Source organism: Daphnia pulex, chromosome 12 (assembly GCF_021134715.1).
Source record: "Daphnia pulex isolate KAP4 chromosome 12, ASM2113471v1".
Taxonomy (NCBI): Eukaryota; Metazoa; Arthropoda; class Branchiopoda; order Diplostraca; family Daphniidae; genus Daphnia; species Daphnia pulex.
In genome coordinates, this window is record NC_060028.1 from 9,514,823 (window position 1) to 9,530,363 (window position 15,541).

General features: G+C 47.4%; 1 protein-coding gene across 2 annotated transcripts; it reads left to right on the plus strand.

The window, feature by feature from the left end:
• The first annotated feature begins 1,077 nt into the window (after positions 1 to 1,077).
• On the plus strand, positions 1,078 to 15,092 carry LOC124209715. Of its 2 annotated transcripts, none has more exons than XM_046607826.1 (4): positions 1,078 to 1,426; positions 4,991 to 6,524; positions 9,663 to 10,482; positions 11,748 to 15,092. In XM_046607826.1, exons 2-4 carry the CDS (start codon positions 5,135 to 5,137, stop codon positions 14,446 to 14,448), a joined length of 4,911 nt encoding a protein of 1,636 aa, XP_046463782.1. In that variant the 5' UTR covers positions 1,078 to 1,426; positions 4,991 to 5,134; the 3' UTR covers positions 14,449 to 15,092. The 2 variants fall into 2 exon arrangements, with proteins under 2 accessions (XP_046463782.1, XP_046463783.1); XM_046607827.1 differs by lacking the exon at positions 1,078 to 1,426 and adding an exon at positions 1,449 to 1,591.
• The last annotated feature ends 449 nt before the right edge of the window (positions 15,093 to 15,541 follow it).

A 15,541-nucleotide genomic window follows, 5' to 3' on the forward strand; every position in this document is an offset into this window, starting at 1 on the left:
GTGTTATTACACAATCAGCTCCGACAACTTCCGACTCTTGTACTACGTTGCGTATCTATATATGTAAAGTGTGTCGTATACTTTATTCGGCTTCACTTAAAACGAAAGAGATGGGGGTTGAAGAAGAAGAGAGAAATTTCAATAGATCCACCGGAAATGATCCCCCACTTAAACCGGAAGGGGTTGTATATGTATTCACCCTCTTCTTCCTTCTTCCTAAATAGCTCCACCCTTATAGTATAAATACACACAACACTCAACCATCGGTCAAAACAAGGGGGAGAAACTATACCGACAACAACAACAGACGCAACAACCCCCGAAACGTGTGTTGGCCATACAAGGATCGCCCACAGTCGCCGACACACACACGAACATAAAGTTTTGAACTTTATCCTGAGCCATAAAAGAAGAAGAAGCCACCATGTTTTTTGGGGACCACCGAAAAAAATAAAATAAAAAAAATAAAATAAGATGACTGTTAAGTGTTAACTGCGGCTCGTTATTATACGACCGCCTTTTTGTTATAGTGGGGTCCAGCAGCAAAGCTCTTTTTGTTTTGTTATTTTCTCTCCTAAAAGGGGCCTATAGAGCTATTTGGGGATATGGCTGTTCTGCTAGATTCTTCTTATTATTATTATTGTATATAGCGCGACTTTTGAATGGCGTACGCAAACATATAAAGCAGCTCGATGACTCTCTTTTTCTTCTTAGCTCGAAAACAGCATCTGTCGGGCCTTAAATTATATTCTAGGAGGATGTTTTTACTTCTTCTTTTGTTTGTTCTGGTCAAAAATAGACATTTGGACGAGGGAATTTATATTTGGTGAAAAGGGGACAACAATTTTGTGTGATAAGGTTCAAAACTGTATACTACTTGCACGTTTCTGCCGTGTGTGTGGGTATCAATTGTCGAAAAAGGCCTGGGGGATCGTCGGCAACCAGCACCACCTAGCGGCTTAGAAAATTATACACACACACCCCGAAAATGAAAAAAAGTCCGCTAGGGCCCGCCCCCTTTTCTCCTCGTGTGTGTCTGTTCCTTTAACTTTTTTTCCTTTTTCAAAAATGTGTTCAGTCTCCCATTCGACTTGGTGGCCGACACAACGTCACACTCTCAAATTAAAACGTGAAAACCCACAAAATTTTTTGTTATTTGCACGAACCATTTTTTGACCTACCGACGAATAAAACTTGTGTGATTTTGATCGATTGACAGACATTTGTGTGCAGAATAATTTCAGTTGCTCTGTGGTGTGTGTGTGTGAATCACGTGGTTGGCCCAAACGTTTGTCTGTGTGCCCACACGATGGTGGCCTACCCGCCATTAAAAAAGCCCGCGATCTTCTCCAGACTTGGATACGACTGTGCTGCTGCTGCAGTGACATCACGAAAAATTCCAACGTAATTGCGTTCTGCACAACAGGTTAGTAGTGAGTTATCATTTTTTTTCGGAGAAAGAGAAACGTGTTGATCACCGGAATGGAGTAATAATGCACGGTGCAACCGAATAACACGCGTGTGTTGTGTTGACTCGTTAAGACCCTCGAGCTTTTTTAATGGCGTAACAGGAGAATTTCCTCAAATTTTTGTGAGTGCCATTTTGTTATTTCTTCGTGTAGTACACACGATTTTTATCACTTGAATTGCGTCATGAGGATGGCAAAATCGGCTTAAGAATGTCGTCACCATGTCGCCACACTTTTGGACTAAGAAATTTTCCCGTTAGGTTCTTTTTATTTTATTTACAATTTGATCTCTTTTTTTTCTTCCGTCATCTTAACGACACGGCGAAGATGATTGGGGTTGAAACGATATAGAGCCCTCTATTCGCTTGACTGCGCCAACACAACAACCGTCCCGTCAATAGAGCGTGAGAAGTTGGCCATGTTTTTTCCCGCGCGCTGCTGACTCTGATCGCGTCGAGCCGTTCGTTCAAAAGAGAAAAAAACTTTTTTACACACACACACATTCGAAGAAAAGATATATTTTTGCGGCAACCAACTATTACAGAATGAAACACAATGGGAACATCAACACGCCAGAAAAGAGAGAAAAACCGGTCACCCGAGTGGCGGCCTAAATTTCGGTCGGGAATTATTATTATTATTATTTATATTTTCTTGTTCTTTCTCCCCTTGACTGAGTTATGAAGCCAGCGAAAATATAAGAGGCCGTTGGCATGACCTGCAGGCATGTACACACAATTTCCAATGCGGATCCTTCAGCTGTCAAGGGGGAAAACGTATCTAAAGCAACACACAGGTGTTATTTCTTCTTCTTATCTCTTCAAAGCTTAGCCGCAACCAGTACACACATCATCATTATCAGTTGACACAGATATGTAGCATTGTTAAGGTTCTTTTTGAGGTGGAAGGGGGGATGTGTGTTACCGTTTCTTTTTTCCCCCCCGCTGTGGTTATCATCGGTTTCACGATAGATAAAAAAAAAGATGGGCACGTCATGTGTTTCGGTGGTCATTCTTTTTTTCCCTCCCGCAATTCTCGTCACCATTTCCGCTCTACTTGGGAGTCGTTCGTATACGTTATAACGGCGCTGGAAGAGAGAGAAATAATAATAATCAAATGATTGGTTATGGTGTTTCGTCGAAAAAATCAGGTCGCCGCAAAAATGTGTTGTCGTATTCTCTCACCAATCAATTTCGACGAATGACTTTCTGAGAAGCCATTATTATTATTTATTTCTCTGTGGCGACAATTTCTATACCTGTTTCAACTAGTTTGGGTGTTGTTTAGATGAGAGAACGGCCCCTGCTAATTTCTAGTGAGAGACAAGTATAACGGTGGATGTGGGATGATAACAAACAACAACACACACGAGCTTAAACCAGTTCTCGATTGACCTCTAACGAATTTAGCCTTTACTTTTTTTGTTGAAAATTCAGCTCACTTTTAAGGACATCTGGAGATGGTCACGAGTTTCTTTTGGGGAATGTTGGACTCTGTAAAAGTTGGTCAATTATTTCCTCTTAATTGACGGTGAACTTGGCCTCAACTTGAAATCAAGTTGTAGTTTTACCAAATCACCGAAACTTTTCTTTCGTCTCACACAATGGAAGAGAGCTTTTTGATTTTTGCACAAAATCGAAATTCTTTTTTCTCAATTTTTCTTTAATTCGAGGTTGGCGACCGTCAATGGCCAGTTGGTCATTCGAGTCACGTAGTCGCATTCGTTGGTTTCATGTTGTGTAGCTCCGAAACGCGCGTATGCCAGAGAGAAATCTATAAAAGGTCTAGTAGAGAGAGACCTCGACACAGGTGGAAAATAATAATTTTTAAAAAAATATTTTAGCAGTTTTTTTTTCTTCAATCGAGTTTTGCAGTCGGTTTGTAAACCGCGCTGGAACCAGTTTGGAACCGCCAGGAGAAACTGTAGACATTCCTCAACTTACTACGACTACTACTACTACTATACTACTACTACTACGAGATGATGTTACAACTGGTCAAACAGGGCCGACAGAATCTCTCTCACATGGTAGAAGTGAAAGTCCCATCAAAACTGAGAGAGAACTTTCATCTCGTGAAATCCTTTTTTTTTGGGAGAGAGGGAGAGATAGAAAAACCCTTTCTCTCTATTACTCGCGGCTGACTGGCCATTGTGAAAATGTGGAGACCCCCTTTGGCCCGTCTTTCTTCTCTTTTGTTTACATCGAGTTGTAAAAGGGCCCCTCTGGTTCTCTTTTTTTCTGTCGGGGACTTTTAAATTGGTTGCCGCAACTTGACTGGGATTTGTGTCCAATTTAATTATCTTTTCCGGGCCAATGGGAAACTTTCAAAGGGGATCCTATTGTTGCGAATCGAGACGACATTCAATCTGCCGTGTCTCCGCAAGGATTCTTCTTTGGCAATGGGGCACAAATCATATGGTTGCCGAACCGTAGATAGGCGCGCGCGCGTGTTACCTTGACTCTCCTTTTTTCAACTATGATTATTATTATATACTCTTCCACCTTTCCTTTCCCTACAGGGGCCCCACCTTTCTCTCTTTTGCAGTCGACACATACACAGAGAGAGAGAATGTGCGCGTTAAGCTTTTTTAGCCTCATTTGCATCTACTGCGGACTCGCAGCATTACGTAAGTGTCCCCCCAATGGGCATCAGTCACGCTCTCTCTCACCAAACCTCACACACACGTGAACTGATTCGTTGGGTTTAGATTTCGTCGTCGGGAAATTCCAGATCGTTATCCTTTTTTTTGGTAATTACCTTTAACCAATTGGCAATTACTTAATGATAGCCTCGTGGGAATCGTTCAAACACGATCGGATCAGCAGTTTTCTCTCCTTTTAATAGTCATCAATGGATGATGTAAGCTCATAGGAGGCAAACTGATATCCATCGTTAAGAGATTTTCCTTTTTTTTGTTGTGTTGTGTCTCGTTAATGAGCATCACATCCCCACCAACCAAGTTTGGTGGTTGGGTTGGAAAAGAGTAAGGCGAGAACAGGAAATGGATGGGGAGCGGCGGTCACAGGCAAGAGTCGAATATCGGTGCGGATGATCACCAAAAAATAAAAGGAGATTGGGGATAGACGGATGGTAGAGTACCCCTTGACTTTTTAGCGTGTGAAACCTGGCAACGGCAGCACTACACACAGGACACACGAAACGGTTTAGTGCACTACACACTATCCATGTCGTTCATCATCCTCATTACGACACAGACAAAAAAATACAGGGGCAGTAGCAGTAGCTCTTGAAATTCTATCAACACGACATGCACAAAAACGTCGACATTTTTATTTTCCTCCCCCCTCCTAGCCGAATACTAAAAACAGGATGATGATGATGATGATGACATTTTTTGTCCCCTCCCGCCGGAATTCCGCCCGGCTGATTTCTTCCTCCTTTTTTTGATGTTTTTTGTTCCATTGAAAAAATAAGTAAAAATTGATTTTCCAATGTGATGTATGCTGAATAATTTGATCTATTTTTGTTTCTCTCTCTTTTTTTTCCTCGTACTACAGGGCGTGGTGACTGACTATACCGGAGGCGCTTGGTGGGATTAAAATAAATAGTCACGAAAGAGCGGAGCCGGAATTTTCTCTTCATTCCGGAAGAAGAAAGAAAGAAGGTGAAAAGGAGAGAAAGTGAAAGAAGTGGCAGGTCGAATGGTTGCCAACGAGATTGCTGGGTCTGGACAGGTGGATGTCTTCCTCGGAGGCGGTAGCAGGTGGACGACATCATCTACTACAGGAATAACTTCCGTGACATGCCAGGCCAGTAGACTGTCGGGGGTAACGACAACAACAGGAGAAAGAGGGGGCGTAGTAGGGACGGCGTCGGCGCCAACGACGACGCCACCCGGTGGCGATGCGGTCAACTTGAGCCAACGCTACGGACCTCACTCGACTGCGGACAGACATCGCACCACGGCCGCCGCCGCTCAGGGGTGGGCGGATACGCGCCAACCGTCGCCCGACATTGGACCGTCAGAGACGGACGAGAAAGGTCTTCCACCTCCGCAGTCTCCTCGGCGAAACTCGTCGTCATCCGTCGACGATTTGGACCGCGTCCAACAGCAGCAACAAAAACGTTCAGTTGGCAACTCTTGTCTGGATTCCGGTAGCAGCAGCAGTGCAAGTGGCGCAGTGCATTATCGTGTGGTTTCCTCCTCCAGCGACGGAAGCGGATTGCGGATTAATAACAAGAGCAGTGCAACTGTCGGCGGCTCCACTGGAGGACAGTCGGATGGGGAGGATTCAGTGATTGAGGCGGAAGAAGAGCAGCAACCGAGTCGAAAGTCCATCAACATCATCCACGCTGGTGTCGTTAATGATGCCCTGGATGCTCCGCAGAAGTCGGACGATCAGCAGCACGACGACAAGATGCCGCGCCAGTCGCACTACGATTCCGGCTCGGTACAACATCAACAACAACAACACGCACAATGGCAGACGCAAGGAGGAGGAGATTGTGATGAAATCAACAACACGAGTCTTTCTTCATCTTCTTCTTCTTCCGGCGGAGGAGGAGGAGGAGTCCCGCTCAAATCGGCGCTAAAGAGGCCAACGGCTGGACGCTGCGGCGGAGTGGCCGGAACGTTGCAGCAGCTGCAATCGTTGCGCAAAAAGGCCCGGGTCCGGTTCAACGAGGCGCTCAACACTTTCCTCGAGTGCGATTACGTCATTTACGTTGACGACGACGAGTACGACCTGCTCTACCACTTGGATGCCGTGGCAGCAGCAGCTGCTGCGGCGGCCGCCGCTCAGGCGGAAGCCGAATTAGCCGATCCAGCCAATGTTTCCCCAGCAGCTTCTCTTGTGATTACGACGACGGAACAGCCTCAATTAGTCAACGTTCGCTCGTTTGAACTGCAGTTGCCCGAAACGTCGACTTGTGTCAGTCACGGACCCGTCACGGGATCAGCAGCGCCGGCTGTTGTAGCCTCGACGGGCGAGGCCGGGACGTTGAGTCCTCCCGACGGTTACAAGGACGCGGCCGCTTTCTACGCCGCCGCCGCTGCCCTGGTCGATCTGGAAAACCACGTCCATCTTTCCGGCAAGTGGCATTATTATTTTCCTCTTGTCCTTTTTTTGTCTTTCATTATTATTTTTGACAAACAACTGCGCCTTTCTAAATTATTCAAATTTCCATCGCGCTTTTCTTTTCTTTCCTGGTCGGTTGTTGGCTAAACAACTCGAGGCTGAGACAGAGAGATTTCCATCCATATCTAATAACTTTTTTTCCGCATGCTAGATTCTATTATCTCTACATCGCTCCAGCCGCCGCCGGTATCGGTACCAGTTAGTCGTTTTGGGTTCGGTTTTTTTTATTTCATTTCAGGACTTGATGATGGCAGTCGTGTACTCAAGGAAGTCGGGAGGAATTTCTAGTGATGAAACAGGAACGTTGCGGGTTGTTGTGTGTTGTTCTTTTCCCCCCCACTCACCAAATGTCGAATGACAAGATAAAAATGGAAACGAGTCCAAGGTCTAGGCTCCTTGTTTTTCTTTTCTTTGTCAATATCTAAATGAATATTTCGTGTGGTGGCCCTTTTTGTTTGGCATTTAATGAACCTTATCGTCGAATCAAAATGCGAGTCTATAGTGGGTTTGTTTTCCCCTTTGACGTACAAGGCTGGTGCGCCGTTGGCCTCTCTCATTAGGTCGCCGCCATCCTCCAAATCAAGTCCGACTCTTTTTCCTCGTCGCTTTTCGCCTCCCACTTACTTTGGGCTTAAAAGGGGAAAATAGGAAATCCGCCAGCGGTGGTGGTGGATGGATGGATGGATGCACACACGTAGGGAAAATCGTGTGGTGATTGGCAGTGTGTGGGAGGCAGCAAAGTTGATAGGATTCGCGCGCTACACAACAAAATCAAGTTCTTCTTCTTCTTTTTATTTTGACGTCGGCCGCGTCCATCTGGCCGAGTGCCGATCGATAGCGCCGCCCCGCAGAGCAGCAACTCCCGAGGAGGAGATCCGTCACTGTATCGTTATACTCTTGTTTCTCTCTCCTATGGATGTAACGCGCATTTAGATGGTGGAAGGATGGAAGACAGGGGGTTGTTTTGTTGTTGGGGGAGGGGGGAAGGCATTGTTTCTTTCTCGACCCGATTGGACTCACTCAACAGATGGCGGTTGCTTATTTTTATTTTGTCGTTTCCATTGATTCCTCACCATCCGAAATCCGGGCGTCTATTTCTTTTTCCGGTTGCGTTTGATAAATCCGACGTGTCCGGATGAATGTGCGTCTTTTTTGTTTACCGTGCATAGAGTGAGAGATTGAGGAGAGTTTTTTCGTCCAGGGGGATTGCGGCCCAGTTGAAAAGAGGAGGCAAACGTGGATAGATCCTTGCATTATTGCCGGCCATCTTTGTGATGTTCTCGTTGAAATAGTCTTCACTCCACCGCCGCCGCTCCTTTACAGAAGGAAAAGGAAAAAGAAAAAAGGAGGAGACTGGAGAGAGAGAGACGATGGAGCGGCGTCAGCGGATGAGAATCGCTTATATATATACACACACACACACAAGAAGAGTCTAGAAATAAGAGAGAGAGAACCTTGTGCCATCGATCGATACTTGGGCTCTCTCTCTCTCTCTCTGTCAGCCACGCAATTCGCCGTGAGTGGGTGTGGGTGGAGGAAAGGAGAAGGGCAAAAGGCGGATGAAAATGTGGAAGAAGAAGAAGAAGAAGGACATCTTCTTATAGAATTGGATAGATTTGATGTATCTAGAGAAATACATCTAGTGTGTGTGTTTTTACATCATCAACACTTGACCGTACTGCTCTATTGATTGTGTTTTTCTGGTGATTCTATTCCGCCGGAAGCCCCGTAGTATACAATAGGGCATCAGCTCCCCTCCTTTTTTTTGTATGCGTGTGCAGTTGTTTCCCAGGTTGAGATCATTACATGTTTTGTTGGCGATTGGAATCTGGTCTTCCCGCCCACTGATGGAAATGTGATGGACACCTGATCAAATTGACTCGAGTCTTATCGTCGTCGTCATCATCAGACCGCGTCCTGTGTTGTTCGTACGTCGCACATTTGCAGTATAACAGAAAGCCAATCCTTTTTTCGGACGAGGGGGGGGGTTGTACACTAGTTGTACACAGTCCCCGGGACCTATTGTGCTCTCCGACTGATGCTCACTCCCTCTCTTCTTCTTCTTATTTCTTATTTCTTTCCCTCCTTTTTTGCACAGCTCGACAGGATTATAACGTAGGAGGGGAGAGAGTCAGAGTAAGGAGAGAGAGAGGATGGAAAAGGGGATCAATATTTTGGTATCATGGGGTTCGGCAACCCATTGAGGATCCATTGTCGAGTGGTTGCCGAAACCTATTTTGAAAACGCCCTTTTCATATAGACACAATCCCTACCCTCCTCCCCACTAGTCCTCCAAAGTAATAATGTGCAGTGCAACACACTGTTCCGGGGAAGGAGAGAAAAAAATTGTTTGAAGAAGGAGCTTGTTTTGATAGTTTAGTAGACTACTTTCAAAAGTTCTCTCCTCTAGTACATATATATAAAAGTTGTTTGCTTTGAAACCCTTTTTCCTGTTGTCTGTGCGAAAAAGAAGAAATCACTAGGCAAGTGAAAAAGTAAAAAAAGGGTAATGAAATTCCAGTCCCGTTTTCGACACGACTCGTAGACTTTTTCTCCCTGACGGATATTTGATCGGTATCCGAAAACTAGAAGGATATACAATTGCAGTTTCCCCAGCTGCAGGTGACGATGACGGAAATATACATTTTTCTTTTTAGTAGTAGGTTGAAAAAAAGTTGGACTCGATCTCTTTTTTTTTTCCCCCACACACACACACTGGTAGGGTGGTATCCCATATTATGTGGTTAGGAGACTCTGAAAAGAAGTGGGCGATGCCGCGCCACCCGATCCCTTTTTCCTCGTTCCGTCTTCTCTTTCATCTGAGAGTCTTTGAAAATTGTGACAACTCCTGGGAAAAGCCTCCCCCCCCCCCCAGAAGAAAGTCGACAATCGGAATATGTTTTTCAGTGGAGGTTGGGTTATATAGACTGGTGGACTACACTAGCACGCCCCCCTTCGTTATGGTCTTGTCGAGAGTTAAAAGCGGAATCTCGGCAGCACTGCGCCAGCAGCAAGCAAGACTTGGATTGATGAATACCCGTCTGATTTTTATTTTTTTCTTTTTTTTCTCTTTGCTGATTTTTATTTATAGGCTTCGCCGACGATGGAGTGGATCCATGGGAGTCTGAAGACTATGATGATGAAGAGGGCATGGCCGACGAAGCGGAAGCGCTCGACAACGGCTGGATGGATTCTCAGTTGTCGGAGGAATCGCCAAAAAGCCACGCAAATCGGCAACAACAACAGCAACAACTGCAGCAGCAGCAGACGCCTCAGCAACAGCAGCCAGTGAGTGACGGCCCTGCAGTTGGCGATCTCGTTCCTTTGCCGGATCCTCCCCGTACGGGCATTCTCAAAGGAGGCAAATTATGGCGAGGAGCCGTCAATAACAACAACAACAGCAGCAGCAACAACGACAGTAGTCAGAACAACAGCTCTTCAACGTCGTCTTCAGCCGGCGCTTCATCCGCCAGTGGAGAAGAGGCCACTTTGTCACGTCACGGTGAAAAATCGCCAGCTGTCCGTTTCATCCATCTCAACGATGCTCAGGGTGGAGGAGATTCAGAGGATGGAGCCAGCAACGCGACTGCAGCCAACTGCAATACAACCGGCGGCCCGCCCAGCGGCGGAGGACAGTCTCAAAGAAGTGGAGGCGGCACTGGTACTGGTCATCATCACAACTCGGCCTTCCAGCAGCTGTTCCCACGAGCTAGAAAGCTTCTCCAAGAATTGCCAGAGGCCGAAATCCAGCGGTTGACCACAGCCGCTCGAGCCAATAATGCTCCGTCGTCCGTCTCGTCCGTGTCCTCGTTCGCCTCTTCTTCTTCTTCCAGGACCGGCGTCACGTCCCTTCTTGGCCATTCGACCGACTCGGCCATCACCACCGACACTACCGACGCATCCGACCTCAAGTAATTGAACAAACATTATTTTCCTTCGTTCCGCTAGACGCCCAGGCCCCTCGTGTGGTCGTCATTTTTCCAGTAAAAAGATGAGAAAAAATGTGTAGCCATTCCACATTTTTTTCCCCCCACAATTTTTGTTTTGTGGGGGGGAATTGGAAACGGAATCGAATGGAATGTGTGTGTTGTCTGGAAGAACTGGATGGTGGAGGGGTTCGCCCTTCCGCCAGAATCGATATCCGCACGCGCCCCGAATCCCTTTAATATTTAATATAGGACACTATCCATCCACCAACGGGAAGAGATATACTATTTCTTGTCTTTCTTTAGGCTCTTTTTCTTTTTTATTATTGGATGATTCCTTCTTTTCTTTTCGTCAAAATTTCTTCTTTTTTTCTCTCTCTCTTCAGCCCCTTTTTTTCTTCTCCCTTTTCGGATAGCCAATAAAGAAGTGCAATGCATCCCCCCCTCTCTCCTTTTTGATCTTTTCCGTCGGCTTTTGGATGGGGAACAATCGATCCGTCATTCGATACTCTACTACAACTCTGTGCACTTTGTAGCTACAGAAAAGAGACTTTTGCCAGCTCGTCAATTTTAGCTGATTGTGTGTCTGTCTCCTTTTCTCGTTTATCCCTTTCAAAAAGTTGCATGTTTTTAGCTGCACATTCCCCTCCCCTTCCATCGTCTCTGTTCTCTTGGATGGTATTACATAGTTGTTGTGTAGAGAGTTGCTGTTGGCCGGCCTCCCCGTTGCAATGGCTCAGCGATCTCCGCTTGAATTCTCTGCCGGAATGTGATGTATGTCTAACGGAGCGTTACGGATATCCTTAACATGTTCTTTTTCTTTTCTTTCTTTCCTCATCTTTTCTAGTTGTTGTTGTTGTTATTCAAAAAGCCGACTTTATTCAAACCGCAGGATCCCCACAAGGCCCGTGCCCTTCCAGGCTCCTATCCATTAGTGTACGCACTGATGACTGCGGTTAACCTCGATAGTACTGCCCACATTTTTCTCGGTTTATAGGGGAAAGGCCGTTGTCGTTTGATAGAAATTTTATTCGTCGATTTTGTGGGGTTTTATTATCCATCCGGACCAACTCTTGACCGAGAGACACAAAAAATGGTGGATTGGCATTTTTTAAAAGTTGATTTCACGCTTGATCAACTGGGCGGAATAAATTGGATTTCCTCGTTCGCCCCCCGTTTGTTTTCATTTCATTTTCGTAACATTTTGTTGTTTTTTTTCTTTGCTTTTGTCTATTGCCCTCGGCTATTAGGTATGAAAAGGCTTTGCGCGTTACGGAAGTGACAGAAGATGCGGTTGAAAGTCATCCAGCAGCATCCGGAGGAGGAGCGGCTTCGGCAGCTGCCGCCGCCAGATTGGGGGTGCACTATTCGGCGGATTACTATCAAATCATCAAGCGGATCCGCTCGGCGTCGGCTGAAACTGCCAGACAACAACAACAACGAAAAACGGATCCCACTCCGCCGACGGCTGCCGATTCCCTGGTGGAGCGGCTCAAATGGCTAACGACGACGGATGTTGATGACGAGGCGACGGAAGAGTCGACGGGCGTGGCCGAGGAGAGGGAAGCGGCCGACGGAGGAAGCGATCTGGAAATGGCGGCCATGCAACTTGCCGCCTACGCTTCCGTTCCGCTCGAGAATGCGGAATACATCCAGGAGGGCCAAGAGGAGGAGGACCACTACCACCATCAAACGGCTCTACGGTCAGCGGCGGCGGCGGCGGCTTCCGGAACTGGCGAGGCGCAAGAAGCGGCCAACACGTCGTCGGCCGTGCCCAGCGCCAAACCTGGCAAATCCGGCGGCGGAAGCGGCGGTAGCGGTGGTGAGAAGAGCACGTACCGAAAACTCAACGAGCTCTTCTTCCGGACCAAGTCGAAAGATAAGAACAAGGACACGAACAAATCATCGAATTCGGCGCTCAACCGCAGTTTCTCTCCTCCACCTCCAGCGGAAGTGGAGCCCAAGATGAAACCCTCCAAGAAACAGCAGCAGCAACCTCACTTGATCCACATCGTCGGATTGGCGGGCAAATCGTCCAGCGCCACTTTATCCGGGCCCGCGACGGCCACTGGGGCTTCTTCTTCTTCCTCTTCCGGGGCTTCCGGAACAGAGACGCTAGGGCGGATACCCAACGTGGTGCCGACAGTCGATCACGTCTACCGGGCAGCCGTCGATTTGGTCACGCGGAATAGTGGACAACAGTTGATGAGTCATCCCGCCGGGTTGGCGGTTCACCAATCCGGCCAAATCGTCATCCAGGGTCCTTCAGCCAACGATTCTTACAGTTTGGACGATATTGATGCCGCACTCCATGCTCAAATATCCGCCGCCGCCGCTGCTGCCGCCTCTTCCGGCAACGGAGGAGCGCCGGAAGCCAATTCTTCTCAGTGTCTGTACTTGATGCCAGCGAACCATCGAATTCCGGAAGACTCCCGCGACGAGACGGGCGGATCGCGGAGTTCGGGAAGTTCGGGCGACAGCGGATTAGGTTTGAGTTCTCACGACACGAGTTTGACGGGCATGTCCGACTCTGCGACGGACGCCGGATGCGCTCAAGACGAGCTTCAAGCTTTTGTGAGACAGGACGCCACTCAAGGCCGGATCGACCGCATCAAAAAGAGATACAGCGCAGCACTGGAGCCGGACGAGGCGGAAGATTACGGATTCCTGCGGAGGCCGTCGGTGCGAGGCATCAAGACGAAATTCGGGTCGACGTCTGAGATAATTCAGCAAATGCAGGCCCAACTGGCCGGTCCTATGCCGGCCGTCACGGCCGCTAGAGCTTCCGGACAAACGCACGTCAACTGGTCGTCTTATGCCGAGCAGAGTTCCATCCAGGCGGAAGCGCTGCTGGATCCGCGCGAAAAGCGACGATCAGCCATGATGGCCATGTCCAATTCGGTCCATCTTCCAGCCCTTCCCGAGGATGCCGGCTACTTCCACCAACACCAGCAACTGCTCCACAACGCCGGAACGGCTCATCCGAACGCCATGGTTACCAATCGACCGGCCTCTGTCATGAATATTTACGGATCCACTGGCGATCTGTACCAACACCTGAGGGCTCCCATGAGGCCTGTGATGGTCCGTCATCCTCCTACCACTTCTTCTTCCGTCGCCCCTGGGGCTCATCCGCATGCACCCCAACTCCTCGAGAGAACGTCTTCCGTTTCTTCCGTCTCTTCGGCCATTGACGCCAGCGCTGTTTACGGAACCATCCGCAGGCAGCAGCCTCAAATGATGCAGCACCCTTCCTATGCCCATCCTGCTCTTCCGGATTCCTTATCCCCAACTCGAGACTACGCTCCGGCCATGATGATGCAGCAGCATACGCAACAGCTTCTCCTCCAACAACAACAGCAGCAACAGCAACAACACCACCATCAGCTGCCTCTGAGGATGACCGTCTCGACACCCGCTGGACCCTACATGACCAATCCGCAACAGCAGCAGAGGCCCGTGTCTCAGCAGATGCCGGGCGGATCAGTCGCCTATTACGCTACTTCTCAAGATTATGCGCTGCAGCAGCAGCAGCAACTGCAACAACAGTTTCAGATGCAGCAACAACATCAACAACAGCACTATGTTTACGCTACTCTTCCGGGCAAACGTCAGTCACCTTATGGTGTTCCGGCCAACATCCCTGTGTCTGTCGGTTCTCAGGTGGTGGTTGGCGGTGCTCCTACCGTGCTGGATCCGACCCGCTACCGTCAAGTCTTGCCGCCGATGACGTCCCAAGTGACCCTGCGGCCTTCTTCCGCCTTGGCCGACCCTCGATACGCATCGGTTTCGGTCGTCCACGGTGGCCATCTGCAGCCTCCTCCGCATCATCCTCAACAGCAACAACAACAACAGCAACAGCCAGCTGCTCCGACGTTGAAAGACGAACGTGAAGGGCCGGAAGGGGCCAGTTCATCCCCAGGTCTGACGCATCATGACGTCAATATGTAAGGAGAAAGGTCGAGAATTTCGACCAGATCCTTGTGCGGATGCGAATTTCCGTGAGTTGTTCTAATATTAGCCAAAGCAGGACACACAACAACGACGAATCGCTCCAGTTTCCACGTGGATAGTGAAACTGCTGTCGGCCTCATCTCTGGAGGCCAACAGCACACACAAACAATCACGGCAGAAACACAAGAGGCAAAAGGCAATTTCGAGTTAACAAAAAGTGCGTGTGCGTTTATTTTGATGACGTGAAAATATTTTTTTCCCCCCGTTTCCTCGAAGAGAAAATGTGAGCATCAAAAGAGGTAAGAGGAAAATAACGTGATCTTTTTACATTTGTTTTCCCACCCAAAACTGGACGGCCGACATTGTTATTGTCTCCCTTCTTTTTTGGGTTTTGTGGTTATTTTTGGAGGGGATTGTTGTTTAAATTCAAAATCTGATTGCGCACACACGCACCTCCCTCCCACACACACACACACACACACACGCTCTCATTCAAATGGATTGAAGAAGAAATACCAACAAAACGAGAAGAACACGACTGCTTCTTCCCCATCTACTGACTCCTTGTTCATTTATTCGTGAATTTGGTACCTGCAAACGATTCTAGTTTCAAAACAATATCCCAAAAAAATTTTTTTTTTCAAACGTGGGAAAAAAAGATGACGACGACAAATAAATATAGAAACAATTAAAATAAATAAAGTTAAAACCCAAAAAAAATATTTACACAAATTTTGTTGGGTGGGTGAGAGAGAGAGAATTCCGGATGCAAACAAATCAAACTGACCGGGCAATTTCATTCAAAATCTTGTAAAAACAAAACAACAAAAAACACATTTAAATTCCCCCCCACAAAACATTTTTTTGAAATTGTTAACTATAAACACATTGCGCATCTTGAATTTAAGTTTTCGTGATTCCTTGTCTTAAAAAATTCGTTCCCTCTCTAACGACAAATGATCATCAGTTGTAAACTGAGTCGAGATTTGTAATCTTTCCTCTGTTTTATGTAAAGGAATTTTTTTGATTGACGGTATAGAACGTGTTTGAATGTTATGAGATGGGAGATAAATTACCGAGTGGCGACCGA